The following is a 14246-nucleotide window of genomic DNA, read 5'->3' as shown; positions in this document are numbered from 1 at the left end:
GTTGTTTTTGCTACTACTGCTGCTGAGGGGCAACCTGTTGGTGCCTGTGCGTATAAATTTAACTTACCCTTGTCCTATGTATGGGTGTATAAACGTTTATGTGTAAGGTCGTATCAGTGCAAGAGAGTACCTGTGCTTTCTTCTTTTTCTTGCTGTTGCTGCTGTTGGAAAATCCACTCTGGCTGGCAGAGCACCAATGGGTCGTAAGAGCAATTATTTCTCTAATGACTCTGGCTTATAGCTTAACCCTAGAAAGGCAGTACAAGGCCATCAGGGTAATTTAAGCTATATCGGAGCCCCAAGAGTATTTGCCACTTTAATGGAACATAATTTAAATGTAATTTGCAACTTTTTTGGCATACCGCACCAAAGAGTCGTATGCGCAATAATGTAAATGAAAAGTAAATTCATGTAGATAGTATGTAAAAGTTATGTATATTTCTGGTAAAAATGTAGAAGTCAAGTATTTCGTGTAGTTATGTTTCCCAAATGTAGATACCGTGTAGATTAACTACACATGACATTTTTCCCACAGCTGCTGTCATTTCCGTAGAAAGTTTAACGCCCATTTGGCGTTACTACTCTCCCCAAAAAGCTGTGGGGTTGTCATAGCATAGAATTTATTCCGTACTGAAACTCGTATTGAACAAACAAATTTAGACACAAATTAAGTGATATTTTCGCAATAGTTTTTACCAATATAAAAGGCAGAGGACCTACAACCGCCTCACCATGTCCTTGAATAAGCAGCACACTTATGCATCGACGGTCCGTCGCACGATTGTGGCGCGGGCCAATCGGCCCATAATTAATCGCATGTTGCGCTCCGCGCGCATGGAGTCCGTCACCAAGGATCTGGCCGCGTACCAGAAACGCACCGAGGTGAAGCCCAAGCTGTTGCAGGTAGAGCAATCGACCAGCAGTGGAATGAGCGGCTTTTCCCAGCTCAAAGAGCGCAAAGGGCTTGAGGGCAAGGCCTACTGGAACGAGGTGATCGATGAGGTGGTGAAGGCAGCCTCATGCCGCACCCGTCCCCGGATTCCAGTGGTAGATTACTCGCTGGTGCTGCCTCCCCGACTGCGCGAAAGGGTGAAGCGCATTCAGGACTATGAATTTTCCAAGTCGGATGATGATATTTACATACGGGATGATATGCGGGAGGAACGACCCGAAGACTATTTGAGTGCCAGCACCCCCGACAGTGAGGAGGAGGAGGCTCCAGTTGTAAGGCTCTGGATAAAAGATTCTTAATTGTCCTCCTTAATTTTCTTTTATCTTATTTTTGAACAGCTCATCAATCTGAAACGGAAGGTCGTCGAAGAGCAATTCAATGAGAGCGACCACTCCGACATTGTGCGCATGGATCATGAGTTTGTGAAGTTCGATCTGCGGGTGGATCAACCCGTGGGCCACAGCTATCGGACTGTGGACAAGTCCAGCTGGTATGCCAAATTCCTGTGCGCTCCCAGCGACAAACGTGTCTGCTGGCAGTCCCGCGTGGAGCATCCCGGCCAGAGTCACTCCATGTACACCCTTGACGAGCAGGCGGAAGATCTCATGGATGCGGCAAGTGCACTTTGGAGGCTTAACGGCTCGAAACTCCATCTAATCTTTGTATAATTCCTGCTCTAACAGTCGGCAGAACGTTTTGTGGAGTGGTTAAACTCTTTTGGCACCAAGGAGAGCAGCCTCACGCCCGAGAAGGTCAAGAATCTGTTCTCCATCAAGGGAGATCGCACACTGATGGCCTCCGTTAAAACCGATCCCAAAGAAGTGAATGCCATTGCCCAGACTGTGGCCGACAAATGGAATAAGCCTCATGTAAGTATGCGGAAAATACCTAAAGCATATCTTGCTAATGATCGTTATTGCCTTTACCAGATGGCCATCGAGCTCAAGTATGAGAAGCACATCAACGATCAGGCCTCACGTGTGAACAAGGCACCCATCATCAGCGCGTTTGGGCGCACAGTTCCGCTCATGGAACGCCCATGGGTAAAACGATCAAATGACGTAGCCATCAAGACTGTTTATCCGGAGGAACTGTTGACCCGCGAGAAGATCTTCAAGGGCATCACCCATCTGCGCAGCACCACGGCTCTCATTGACTTTTATCTGGCGAATCCCAAACTTCCACGTCCCGACTATCTGCTCAAGAGCGGGGACTTTGAGGTGTCCAGTGCCAGTGAATCGGCGATGGAAGTGCCGCTCTATGAGCTCCTAGGATTGCGCTATTGATGCTCAAATTTTATGTTCTTCCGAATATCTATACTATAATAATGTTCAACAACTTAAGTGTAGAGGATCGTCTAGAGGGTCAGAGTCGTTTGTATCCACGGCAGATAGGTGCCCACATTCACGTAGACTCCGGGCACACCGGCCTGGGCACAGCCAATGCCCCAGGCCACCAATCCCACGACATACCACAGCCCGTTGCTGGTGCACACAAGCGGAGAGCCACCGTCCCCTGTGCAGGCATCCTTGCCAGCTTCGCCGCCAGCGCAAATGAAGGATGTGGGACTGAGAGCAAAGGATGCACCCAATCGAGTGGCCTGCAGCGCAGCCTGGCAATTGGCATTGGGTATCAGTGGGACATCCACCTGCCGCTGTATGGCCTGGTAGGCACCCGTCGGACCAAAGTCATTCTTGCCCCAGCCGGCCACCCAGCAGCGTTGGCCCACAAAACTCGTGGTTGGCAGGCAGATGGTGCCCACGGTGGACTTGCTGGTGAGGGATACGGGCTGGACCAGCTTCAGAATGGCCACATCGTTCTGCAGATTGTTGGGATTGAATGCGGGATTCACATACACATTGGACACGAACACATCCTGGGCGGGAATCGGTTCACTTGTGCTGCTCGCATCCCACTCCCCCAGGCGCACCTTAAACGATGTCAAACTGCATCTGAATGAAAGGACATTCGGAAATGAGGAAATTCCTTTGAACTCACGCTAAATTGTAGACCTTGTGGGCAGCCGTCAGGACATGCTGGGCCGTGATCAAAGCCCCTCCACCCAGATACACATCGGCGGTTGTCAGCAGCGCCGCCTGCCAAGGGTATGCCCCGAAGCTTGCCTGTCCCGCTCCGGCCTGGGAGGAGCCCAGTGGAGGCGGGAAACGGCGACCACACTGATAGCTTCCCGCCTGGCAGCAGGCCACCTGTCCATAGCTGCAGGTCAGAGTAGCAGAAGTGCTTGGGATCGATGGCTGTACGGAGATTATATAGTGGATTAGAGAAGTGTTTATCCTTGAAGGACTCACTTACAAAGGCTCCCGTGTTGACGATGCGTATGTCCAGCTGTCCGCTGCCATCGCTCGGTACGGTGGGCAGTGGATTCGCACAGGATCCGGGCGGTACACACCGGCAGTAGCTGGTTCCGCCTGGCGACACAATGGCGGGACTTGGCCAGGGTCCGGGCAATTGTGGAGGCACCAGGGTGCCCACAATCAACTGTCTGGTGAGTACTTAAGAGAGGAGAGGCTCATTGCAAAGGGGACCTCAGCGATTCTGAGCTGAACTTACTGGTATGATTCGCCGAACTGGCCACATCGCTTGGTTGTGGCTCATTCTCCGCCTCCTGCACTGGCCCAAAACTCCAGCCATGTCCGCCTTCGAAGTGGAGCAACTGCAGCAGCAAAGGCAGCAGCAACAGGCAACTAAACTTTGTCATAGCCCTGACCAAAGACAACTAAAACGAGTCACCAATACTGCCCCTAACTATATAGGGTCGGGGGTTTCATACTGGTTGTGGTTCTGTTCGCCCCGAACAATAAATTGCCCGACCAACGGCCTCCTCAGCTCAGGGATTTTCCAACAAACTGCATAGAGAGCCACAAAAAGCAATCATAAAAAGCAAATTAGGGCGTAAATTGTTGGCAGATGGCAACAACAACAACAACAACAACAACAACAAAAACGAATACAAATTACTCTAGAAATATGTTTACATAGTAATGAAATTTCCAACCAAAATTATAAGTTTTGAGTTCGCGTAACCACAGGGGGAAAACTGAGTAAAATGATTAATAAATACAAAGCCCATGCTCAAGTCGATATGCTTCACTTGGACACAAACCCAATGAGAGCCAACGCCAGTGAAAAACTTCATACAAGAACTCCATTGAGAAATAATCGTACTCGTATGTGTGTGAAATATTAAGCGAATTAACTCTTGAATCGCCGTGTGGACAGCTCGATAATTTCATTCAGCTCTAAATTCCCATTGTTATGCGGCACATATTTGTGGGTGCTCCATATTCAGTGTGTCATTTAATTTGATTGTAATAACTTAATGGTTTAATTGGTAACAATTTGATGTCGATTTTTAGTTTTGACACTTGCTGCGGTTGGACGCCCCTGCAAACAAACACTCAACCCTCAAGCAGCGCCGGCACCCACTGAAACACAGAATGGTTAACAATTTAGCACTTGAGCTTGGCAACATGACACATTCCGTTCAATCTAACAACTAAAACCCCCCTAAAGCTGTTTGGAAATGTTTATTAATCTTGAAACTAAAACCCCTGTAGAGCTGTTTTTTTGCAGATAGCAAAAGCTTGCTCTCTCTTTTCCCGCTTGTCGCTCTCTATTTCAGAGCTTTCATATCAGGCACAACGTTGACCAATGTTCCATTTGTAATCAGTGCGTTTGGCAAGGCGGAACAGAATGGGCCACGTTGAACTGGATTACAGGGCCATACCCAAACTGCATGGCTGTAAAAACTATTGGCAGTGGCGCATCCTTATGCGCACCTATCTGGAGAGCATCGAGCTCTGGAAGCACAACGATCTCAAGGATGTAAGTCGCTACTCCACTTTCCTTACTCTCGAGCACTGTTATATTTGTGGGTTATTCTCCCATAGACTCCACAAACAAAATTTCTGATCTTGGCCAGCGTGGAGGCCGATCTGATTGAACCCGCCTATGATGATCAGAGCTGCAAATATATATTCGATAATTTGGAGAGCCGTTTCTCAGCCTATAATTAAATTATAATGGTAAATAAATTGTACGAAGTATTTAATAAAAATGAAATATTCGTTTGTTCTGCTTGGTGAACTTTGCCCTTTGGCCTGACTTCTTTGCTGATTTCTTTTATGTGCTTTTCCATTGAAGTTTTCGTTTTAATTCTTCTTTTCTTTTTCATCAGACTTTTCTCTTTATTTGCATCCATTTTCACCGTCTTTTACACACATCTGATTAATTCCATTTCTGTCATCTTCTTTGGATTCTTTGGTCTTTTTTAAATCTTTTTTTCCTCATCCATCACCATCCTTTACACCATTGCACCTGATACATTGCCTGACTTCTTTCCCCTGCCGATTTAGACATTTTCTTATTTCTATTCTCCAAGCTTGATGATGAAATATTAACTAAAATGATCATAGCAAAAGTGGATTTTATTCTCTCATTTTGGACATTTTGTCATTTAGTTCATCAAATATTGTGGCGATACCCATCTATTTTGCTTCATTTTTTTTGTTTTACATAATGGCAAAAAATTTGTTTTAATATTAAATAAAAATTAAATATTCGTTTCTTCTATTCGTTGTTATCTAATCCTTCTGTTATTTTTGTCCTTTTTCGTCGGATTTTGCTAATCTTTTGCATCCTCCATCGCCTCCTTTTCCACCCCTTCCTGATCTGCCATCTTCGCCGTCTTTACCACAGCTCTGATTGTTTCCCTTCTCCATCTTATTCCCATATTTTTCTGGAGTCTCTTTTTCGTCTTCTTTGGCTTTTTGATCGTCTTTTTTTTTTCCTCCGTCACCACCCTTTCCGCCACGCCCGCCGCCTCCGCCACCACCGCCTTGACCACCACCATTTCCACCATCGCCACCTGTACCACTTCCTCCAGCGATGATGCGTTGACTACATTCCTCCACCGATTCGGACATTCTATGACTGTATAATTTAGAGATTTAAAAACAAATATTTTGTAGATAATGGAGCTGTTATAAACCAAATCCAGGCATGGTGATGAAAACTTTTTGGGACTTTTATTTCTTGGCATATGGCTCATCAAATGATCAACACGCTTAATCTTTAAATTAAAAACAATTGATCTATTTTGTTGGCATCTCTAACGTTGAGATTCTTGGGTTTTTTATTCAAAATGATTTTGGTGTTGTGTCAACTAACGTGTGAAGGGCCCCCGAAGGGTATCTTAGGTTACTATCAATTCTATCGACTCATGTACAATGCATTGCTCTCTCTCGCTCTTTCTGCTTAATAAATACGATTATAATTTAAGGCACTATTTAAAGCACTACAAATACAATTCTAGTCCAATCAATTCAATTCCTTGAGCGCAAAGGGGCGCTACACGTCTCTCTCCCTTCTCTTTTTTGCGTGGGGAGCTACATAACAAAACAAATCTGAACAAAATATCTCTCATGTAAGTAAATCCTATATGTACAAGCTAAAAATTTGATGCGCATGTGGGATTGTGTGGGGAGTCAACCATTGCTGTTCCCCAACCCATTGTGATATCTGATTTATGTTTGACTAGCTCGCCTCGCGCCTGGCGCCTGCCTGATGCCCATGCTGGGATCATAGAAGTAGATGCTGGGCGACCACGGTCTCTTGGCTCCGACCAACATCTCCGGATGGCTGGTATGTGCCACCGTTTTGCAGTTGCCCACAGGCAGATCATCGCCTGGAAAGTCCTGGCCTATTGCCTGGGCCCGCAGCACAATCTGATGCCCCTTTGTCACATCCACACATCCCACCACAGCGGCCTCGTGTCGGTAGCTGTAAAGGCGACTCCTTAAATTTCCATCCACGTAAATCTGCATAAACGAAATCCCGAATTAGAAACGTTTTTTGTTGTATGAAATAGTAAGGTTTTGTCTCACCTCGTATCCGGCAATGCCGGCGCAGTCCTGCACATCCCATTTGATGTAGAGAGCGGTGCAGCCCAAACTGGAGACAGCGCTGATGGTCACGGGGAAGCCTGTTCCCTGCTCATTGCCCAAGCAATTTGCACTTACATCCTACAAAATATTGCTTGAAATGTATTTTCTACACAAAAAACAATCATTTGTTGCAGCTTACCTTAGCCTTTGCCTTTTTGTTGTCCAGCACATGGTCCATGACCTCCAAATCCACAATCATAGAGTCGATAAAGTATTTCTAAAATAAATTTCAACCATCAATGGAAACATCTACTGGCGGGTTTTCCTCTCTCACTTACCATTTCACAAGCTGGATCGCACAGGGCCGAACGCAGAGTCTTGGACACGGTTTTGCATTCACTTTCGGACTTGAGGGCCCGACAATGACAGCACTGGCAATGCCCTGCCCCTTTTGGGTCTCCATATGGTCTGGTCGCCACCTCTGAGCTCTGACATGACTGAGATGGTGCCAGTTTATCACAGGCACCACAGTCCACCAGGGCCTGGCGCAGCAGCTTCTCGCACAGCTGACGTGCCTCTGGACTGAGTGGTCCGTCGGGCAGGAGATTGCCCAAATCCGAGGCACAGAGCTCCTGCTTGCTATCGATCTTCTTGCCTTTATCCACAGAGGTGCAGGATACCTGCTTGCTATCGATCTTCTTGCCTTTATCCACAGAGGTGCAGGATACCTGCTTGCTATCGATCTTCTTGCCTTTATCCACAGAGGTGCAGGATACCTGCTTGCTATCGATCTTCTTGCCTTTATCCACAGAGGTGCAGGATTCTGTCTGTTTGTAATTCTCCACCGTCACACAGATCTCTGTCTTCATGGCACTGGGCACTTGACTGGGTGCTGGCGTAATCGTTGGACAGGGCTCAATCTTTGAACTTTGACATTGTGAGGGGCAATATTCGTCCGAATTGCCTTTGTCTAGCTTGGCCAGACTTTTATTTTGAGAGGCACAGGGATCCACTGTAGGTGCCACTTTATCCGGCTCCACTTTGACATTCGATGGAACTTTGGGTGTAACTTTTTCCGGCTCCACTTTGGTATTCGAAGGGGGTTGGGGTTCCGCCATTTTGGCACATGAATCGCCTTCGAATTTGTTACGATCGTAACTGCGACAGGGCTCTACAACTACAGACATGTCACACTCTTTAGGACTGGGTTCCCTTATTAGCTTTGTCATTTGTTCGAGGAGATGGCGTTGGCTATTCGGGTCCAGGAACTCGTCGTCGTTGCCGCATCCCTGACCTTCCACATCCTTGAATATTGTCGAATCCGCAGATGGCAGCCACCGGGCACAGGCATCTTCTCTATCCGAATCCGAGTCCTCTTCGAGTGCATAGATCTCCACCTCTGGCAGCTGTTTGGTTTCCTGTTTCATGAAGCATTTGCGCACGGCATCGTCCAACGTTTCGAAGCACTCAATGCGGCGCCGTTCCTTTGAGCCTTTGACATTCTCGTCGACTGGCTGGGGGTCATACTGCTGTTGGATGGCACAACACTCCTCGAAGGTAGGCTTTGGTGTCTTTATTTCGTCCTGCGGCGCGACGGCACGCTCCTCCTCCATGCGCAGCATGAGGGCCAGCTCCCGAAACAGATTCTGTATCATGGCCGGACGATCCTCGTTGCAGTCACAGTCAGCGGCATCGCTCAGCTGCTGCACCATGTCCATGATGCGCTCCTTGCGGCTATCCCCCACCACCTCCTTGCAGGAGGCATCCGTGTACTCGGTGTAGGCCGATGTGTCCGGCGAGCGAAAATAGCCGGACTCGCTCTGCTTATCCAATGATGGGTCGTAGCAGCTCTTCATCTCCATGGATTGGGCGTCGTTGCAGCTCTTCATCTGAATGGATGGCTCGTAACAGCTCCTCAGTGGCGCCTCCTCATTGTCCTGGCCGCAAACGCTGATGTATGTTCCAGATGTGTCAATCCTGGAGTGCTTGCAGTCAATCTGTGACAGACCACAGCCGCACGGACACACAGACGTATTGTTAGGCGCACCTTGGTCCTTGCTGTAGCAGCTGGTGATGATCGGCAGCGATGATGAAGCATCAGCATAGGACAATCTGCGGCTGCTCTTCGACTTGACAGACTTGACGTTGGAGTTGAATGAGTCGCAGTCGCGAAACACATCCTGTTCCTCCAGGAACACCTGCTTCGAGCGAGACTGTTCCTTTGATTGACTCTTCATTTTGGCCATGGACCGGCACCGCGATGTGCACGTGCACGTGGACTTATCGCACTTGATGGACAGTGGCTTGGGTGCTACACCGCGCACAGAGCTGCCAATGGACTGCATGGGATCTTGGGGCGGTGGACATACCTCACAAGTGTTGCAATGATCGGAATTGTCTCCCATGAGCTCATCCCCGTACTGGACGTGGCCCTCTTCTCGTGGACCCTTCTCGAAGTGGTTGTTGTATATCGATTTCTGGTCCGAGGAGCAAAAACAGGTGATCTTGTTGACGACAGAGCGCGATCGGGAGGTGCCCGAGGTCTGATCATCACACCCAAACGGCGGTGGTAATCCTTGCGTGCCGGAGGTCGTGTAGCTGTACTCGTGGTCTGAACCTTCGGCCTCCAAATTGCCCGAAGTTCCAACCATAGGCAGCACGCTTGTTTGGGTGCCACACGTTGCTTCAATGACAGTCGTGTCCATGTGGAAAGCCAAGGCATTTGTGGAGCTGGTATCTGCATGGCAAGAATTCGACACGGCCTTGGATATACACGAATTAAAGAGTACCTTCGATGAGGTGGGATCAGCAAAGCCACGGGATGAACATGGATTTAAGTCGACTTTCGATGTGTAAGTATCTGCAAAGGCTTTGGATGCACAAGGCGCTGGCAAAGACTTCAATGAACAGGGATCTGCAATGGACTTTGATGCACAAGGATCTGGCAAAGACTTCAATGAACAGGGATCTGCAATGGACTTTGATGCACAAGGATCTGGCAGAGACTTCAATGAACAAGGATCTGGCAAAGACTTCAATGAACAGGGATCTGCAATGGACTTTGATGCACAAGGATCTGGCAGAGACTTCAATGAACAAGGATCTGGCAGAGACTTCAATGAACAGGGATCTGGCAGAGACTTCAATGAACAGGGATCTGCAATGGCCTTCAACGAGCAAGGATCTGCAATGGCTTTGGATGCACAAGCATCTGGCAGAGACTTCAATGAGCAGGGATCTACAATGGTCTTCGATGGGCAGGGCTCTGCTATGGCCTTCGATGAGCAGGCACCTGCAAAAGTGTTTGAAGTGCATATAGCATCATTGCTAGAATCCGTTTTGGTGCCACAAATGATGGTATCCGTGACTTCCTTGGTTTTTGCAGACTCAGTCAGTGCTGTCGAGGAGCACATACCAATGGTGCTGGTGACAGGACAAGCACTATTCGCGCATGTATCTGGTCTATCATTCCACGTGGTGAAGCTCTTGCAGCCCTTGGATGAACCCTTCGACAGGCATAAGTCAATGGTGCTCGTAATCGGACAGGCACTGGTTGCCGTTGAACAAGGATACCCATGGGGTGCCAGTGTCGTGGCCATGGATTCTGAGTTCTGAGTGAAGCAAGTGGTGGCCGCACTCTGGTACGAGGTATCCTCCTCGTTTTTCGCTGCCCACTGAAGGCCGCAGTTGGTCTCCGCACTCGACACGGCTATATGCTGGGCCTTCGGATTCGGTGTCCAAGGCGGCAAATCGCTCTGGTGCTGGCCTCCACAGAGGCATTCGTGGCAAGTCATGGGTCGCGGATCACAGGCAAACGGTGGCCTGTTGTCCATCTCTGATCTGGGCAAATAATTATGCAGACTGCATCCACATGCCGCATGCCGCGTGGATTGAACTGAGCTCTGACAGGGCGTGTGGTAGAACTCTGATGTTGTGGCACTCGAATTGTATGGACATGGCCCGCGATTGCTGTTTGGATTGCTTGCCGTAGTGTAGATCGTTTCGTTACCATCCTGTGGATTATCGCATGGCATGAGCTGTGTGGGATGCGTGAGCTTGTCCACGGAGTGCAGCATTTGGGTCTGTGATGTGCGCTCCTGCGTGAGCTTGTCCCGCTGTTGTTTGTATTGATCGTTCACGTAGGAGGACGCCGTCTGCGAGTCCTGGCTGCTGTGGTTACCCTCTGATTGGCTGTCCTGGGCATCATTAAACTGTGGTTTCTTGTGGTCGCGCAGATACGAGGTCTCCGTCTGGGACGGCCTGTGGTAGCCTGTCCCTGCTCCTGATCCTCCTGCTGGGCAGCACAGGCTCACTGGCGACTGCTGTCTGTGCTTCTGTAGGTACGATTGGTCGGTCTGGATATCCTGGGGGCGGGAGCGTTTGTTGTTGCAGGTGTTGTTGCGGCGTCGGCACTCGTCCTGCAAGTACGTCAGAGCTGGGTAATCTGCGGACGAGACAGGAGACACAAAAAAGGGACAGGTTAGATTTTTCTATTGGATTGTTTGGCGAACACTTTATTCTTCTTTTTGCGCAGCATTGGGGAGGCGTTTGGTGTGCGGATAGGGTGTGAGTAGTTCCTTGATTTCCGCCAGCTGCACCTCGCGTCCCCGGATCATCTCCGGCTCAGACCACATCTCGCAGTGGTACAGCTCGAGGAACTTTGCCTCCGCCTTCTCCCGGCAGGGACACAAGTCGAACGAAGAGGTCGTGCTGCAGGTCTCCCTGTCCCCGAAGCTGGTGAAGATGGTGCCGCGCGTGATGCAGCGACACACCTTCACCTGTGTGTGCTCGACATTTTCGTCGAAGTTGCGCGGCTTCCAGGCACACTGGCAGCAACCGCAGTTGCCCGGACAGAACACATTCCCCTCATCGTCCACAATGGGGCTGGGATCGTAGCGGCACGGCGAGCAATTGGAGAACTCCTTGTGCTGCGGCCGTGCCAGATAGTAACGTTTACCCGCCGGCAGCTCAGGCACTGGCTTTGGCTGCGGCGCCTCAGTCTTTGGCTCTGGTTTAGGTGGCGGCGGTGGCTCTGGTTTCAAGGTTTCGATGGATGCTGTCTCCGAAATCTCTTCAGGTTCCGATTCTGGCCTTACAGACGACTCCGACTCCGTCTCGTACTCCTGCAGCAATGGGGGGAATGGTTCTGGCGGTGGCACAACCATTGGCGCTGGCGGTGCTGGCGCTGGCGGGGCTGGCGCTGGCGGTGCTGGCGCTGGCGGTGGCGGTGCTGGCACTTCTTTAGGTGGTTCCGGCTCTGGAACTGGCATGGGACACGGTTTCGCGCAGGGTATGGCTGTTATCGAGATGACCTCCCGCGAGTCCTGCTCGAACCAGCAGGTGTGTGTCTTGCAGCGGCATTGGGTAACCACGCGGGATGTGGTGTCGCCACAGCTGCCCACGTAGGAGAGATCCGGATCGAAGGCGTAGAACTGTTCGCTATCTGTGTGGCATGTGCCGCACGAGTCGCATGTCATGTACCGTTCGCTGACGATTCTATCTGCGGCAGCACTGGGCTCGCAGGCGTATAACTTTTCGCCAGCGGATTTACCTGTGCCATGTCTCGTCGGACTGGGGGGTCTGCTACCACAAATTGAGGCCTGCATCTGGTGCTGCTGTTGCCCCTGGCAACTGGAGGTCAATTGTCTGGTGCGCGGATCGAATTGCAGGGGCATGTGCACGGTCACCGGTTGGCCAGTGATGCGTCCGCTTGGGCCCGGTCGCTTGTCATCGTTGACCGCCAGGGCGGTGGTTATCTCTAGGGTGAAGTCAATGGGACGATTCGGAGGCGACATCTCATCCAGGCTGTTCAACATCATTTGGATATTTGTGGCGGTCCGTTCCAGGGCACAGCGCATGGCGTCCGAGTCGTGGCCCACGTCCCGCTCCCGATCCCGATCCCGCTCCCGGCGACTCTCACAGTCCTCGCTGAAGCCTTGGCAGTCGAAGAAGGCGTCCTGCTCTGTGCCTCCCGAAACAAAGTGTCGCATGAACATCTGTCGTATGGGACCAACGCCCAGCCTGGCCCTGGCCACGATTCGTTCCAACTGATCCTCATCCATGGCGCACGAACGGTTCGAACTGATTATTCCAAACAAAATTTCCAAACTTACATTAAAATTTGATTGTGTATTGTATTACGGTGTTGCCTACTCAACGAAAACTAAAAGAATGACCCAAAAACTAAACTCAATGACAGTTTGAATCAACTAACTCTGACACGATTGCTTTGTTTGTCGCTCAATTATGCTAGGAATGAAATATTTATCGTTAGCAAGGAGCACCTTTTATATAATCAATCAGTCGATAGCCTATCAATACATATTCCACTACAAACACTCAGCCTTCTCTTGGCTCCTCCTTGCACCAGCGAACTTTACGTACGCAGGAGCAAGACTTCCGCTTCTTGGTGTTGCACCTGTCGCCAGCATCGTCGGGAAGGCCGGCGCCACATTGACGACAGTCACTGATAGTCACCACAGGCCGGGGCTGGAAGATGTTCACCTTCACTTGACCGCTCTCTGGATTCAGCTCGATGGGGAGCTTGAGTTTCACCGGATCGCCGCGTAGTCGGCACCGGCGATGCTTGGGACAGAGGCACGACTGCTCCGAGTTAAGGGTCACAGATACCTCCAGCGTGGCTGGATAGTAGTGCATCCCGGGTGGGGCAGGATTACGTACAGTGGGTGCCACGGGCGACCCATAGCAACCGAGCAGGTTCTGTGTGGCGTGAAGGGCATTCTCCAAAACGGCACGCATGTGCGAAGGATCCTCCTGATGGGCGACCACCTTGCAAACATCCCCACCAGGGGCACCATTATCGTCCCCCTCCGTATCGCTGTTGCAGTCGTAGAAGCATTCGTGAGCCTCTCCCTTGCGGCTCTTACAGGGACAATTAATCGTGGTACAATTATTCATCGTGAAAAAGAAAATTTGGAATTTTATCAACTGTGTGTTCTGCTCTTAATGGGAAAATTAACTACAACAAAGTTGGGCTCCAAGTGAAGCTATAGTCTAGGCACAGCTGATCGTTAAGAGAAAACAAGTGAGTGAAAATCATTAATTTCGTTTCGACATTTGTAGGAACAGCAACTGAAATGATCACTTCGACTGTTTCATTTCTTTCCACCGAGCATCGTAAAATCTGAACAGAATCTCTGTGGCCTTGAGGGCACATTCAAGGACCTCCCGCTTATCGATGGGTCCAGCATAGCGAGTGAAAGGCTGATGTACCACCTCATAGGCATAGCCCACAACATACTCCTCTGTCTCGCTTTCACTGGTCTGGCAATCGTAGAATAACTTGAAACGAATAACTAGAATTTTGTAATCTGTAATACGAAAGAAAGCCCTAGGCCAGCTCCCACCCCACAACGCATCGAATCCCC

General features: G+C 49.7%; 5 protein-coding genes across 11 annotated transcripts; 2 read left to right on the top strand and 3 right to left on the bottom strand.

The window, feature by feature from the left end:
- Positions 1-671: 671 nt before the first annotated feature.
- On the top strand, positions 672-2300 carry LOC117586028. Its single transcript, XM_034275863.1, has 4 exons — positions 672-1224; positions 1291-1566; positions 1636-1821; positions 1882-2300. Exons 1-4 carry the CDS (start codon positions 733-735, stop codon positions 2236-2238), a joined length of 1311 nt encoding a protein of 436 aa, XP_034131754.1. The 5' UTR covers positions 672-732; the 3' UTR covers positions 2239-2300.
- LOC117586029 (phenoloxidase-activating factor 2) lies at positions 2227-3833 on the bottom strand. The gene is made up of 4 exons (XM_034275865.1): positions 3524-3833; positions 3266-3465; positions 2951-3207; positions 2227-2898 (listed from the first exon to the last, which is right to left on the bottom strand). Exons 1-4 carry the CDS (start codon positions 3669-3671, stop codon positions 2310-2312), a joined length of 1194 nt encoding a protein of 397 aa, XP_034131756.1. The 5' UTR covers positions 3672-3833; the 3' UTR covers positions 2227-2309.
- A 796-nt stretch (positions 3834-4629) lies between these two features.
- On the top strand, positions 4630-5030 carry LOC117586128. The gene is made up of 2 exons (XM_034275993.1): positions 4630-4798; positions 4864-5030. Exons 1-2 carry the CDS (start codon positions 4667-4669, stop codon positions 4987-4989), a joined length of 258 nt encoding a protein of 85 aa, XP_034131884.1. The 5' UTR covers positions 4630-4666; the 3' UTR covers positions 4990-5030.
- A 1037-nt stretch (positions 5031-6067) lies between these two features.
- Positions 6068-13029, bottom strand: LOC117586589. 7 transcript variants are annotated; one of them, XM_034276759.1, is made up of 6 exons: positions 12410-13029; positions 7539-11302; positions 7197-7490; positions 7058-7135; positions 6859-6996; positions 6068-6792 (listed from the first exon to the last, which is right to left on the bottom strand). In XM_034276759.1, the coding sequence occupies exons 1-6, from the start codon at positions 12918-12920 to the stop codon at positions 6499-6501; spliced, it is 5079 nt and encodes a 1692-aa protein (XP_034132650.1). In that variant the 5' UTR covers positions 12921-13029; the 3' UTR covers positions 6068-6498. The 7 variants fall into 7 exon arrangements, with proteins under 7 accessions (XP_034132650.1, XP_034132653.1, XP_034132649.1 ...); XM_034276762.1 differs by having other exon boundaries at positions 7197-7538; positions 7635-11302; XM_034276758.1 differs by having other exon boundaries at positions 7197-7601; positions 7650-11302.
- A 104-nt stretch (positions 13030-13133) lies between these two features.
- LOC117586601 lies at positions 13134-13840 on the bottom strand. The gene has a single exon (XM_034276784.1). It carries the CDS (start codon positions 13774-13776, stop codon positions 13198-13200), a length of 579 nt encoding a protein of 192 aa, XP_034132675.1. The 5' UTR covers positions 13777-13840; the 3' UTR covers positions 13134-13197.
- Between the last annotated feature and the right edge of the window lie 406 nt (positions 13841-14246).

The sequence above is a fragment of the Drosophila guanche genome, unplaced genomic scaffold (genome assembly GCF_900245975.1).
Source record: "Drosophila guanche unplaced genomic scaffold, DGUA_6, whole genome shotgun sequence".
In the NCBI taxonomy this organism is placed as follows: domain Eukaryota; kingdom Metazoa; phylum Arthropoda; class Insecta; order Diptera; family Drosophilidae; genus Drosophila; species Drosophila guanche.
Note: the sequence above shows the minus strand (reverse complement) of the source record. Positions and strands in the feature narration are given on the sequence as shown.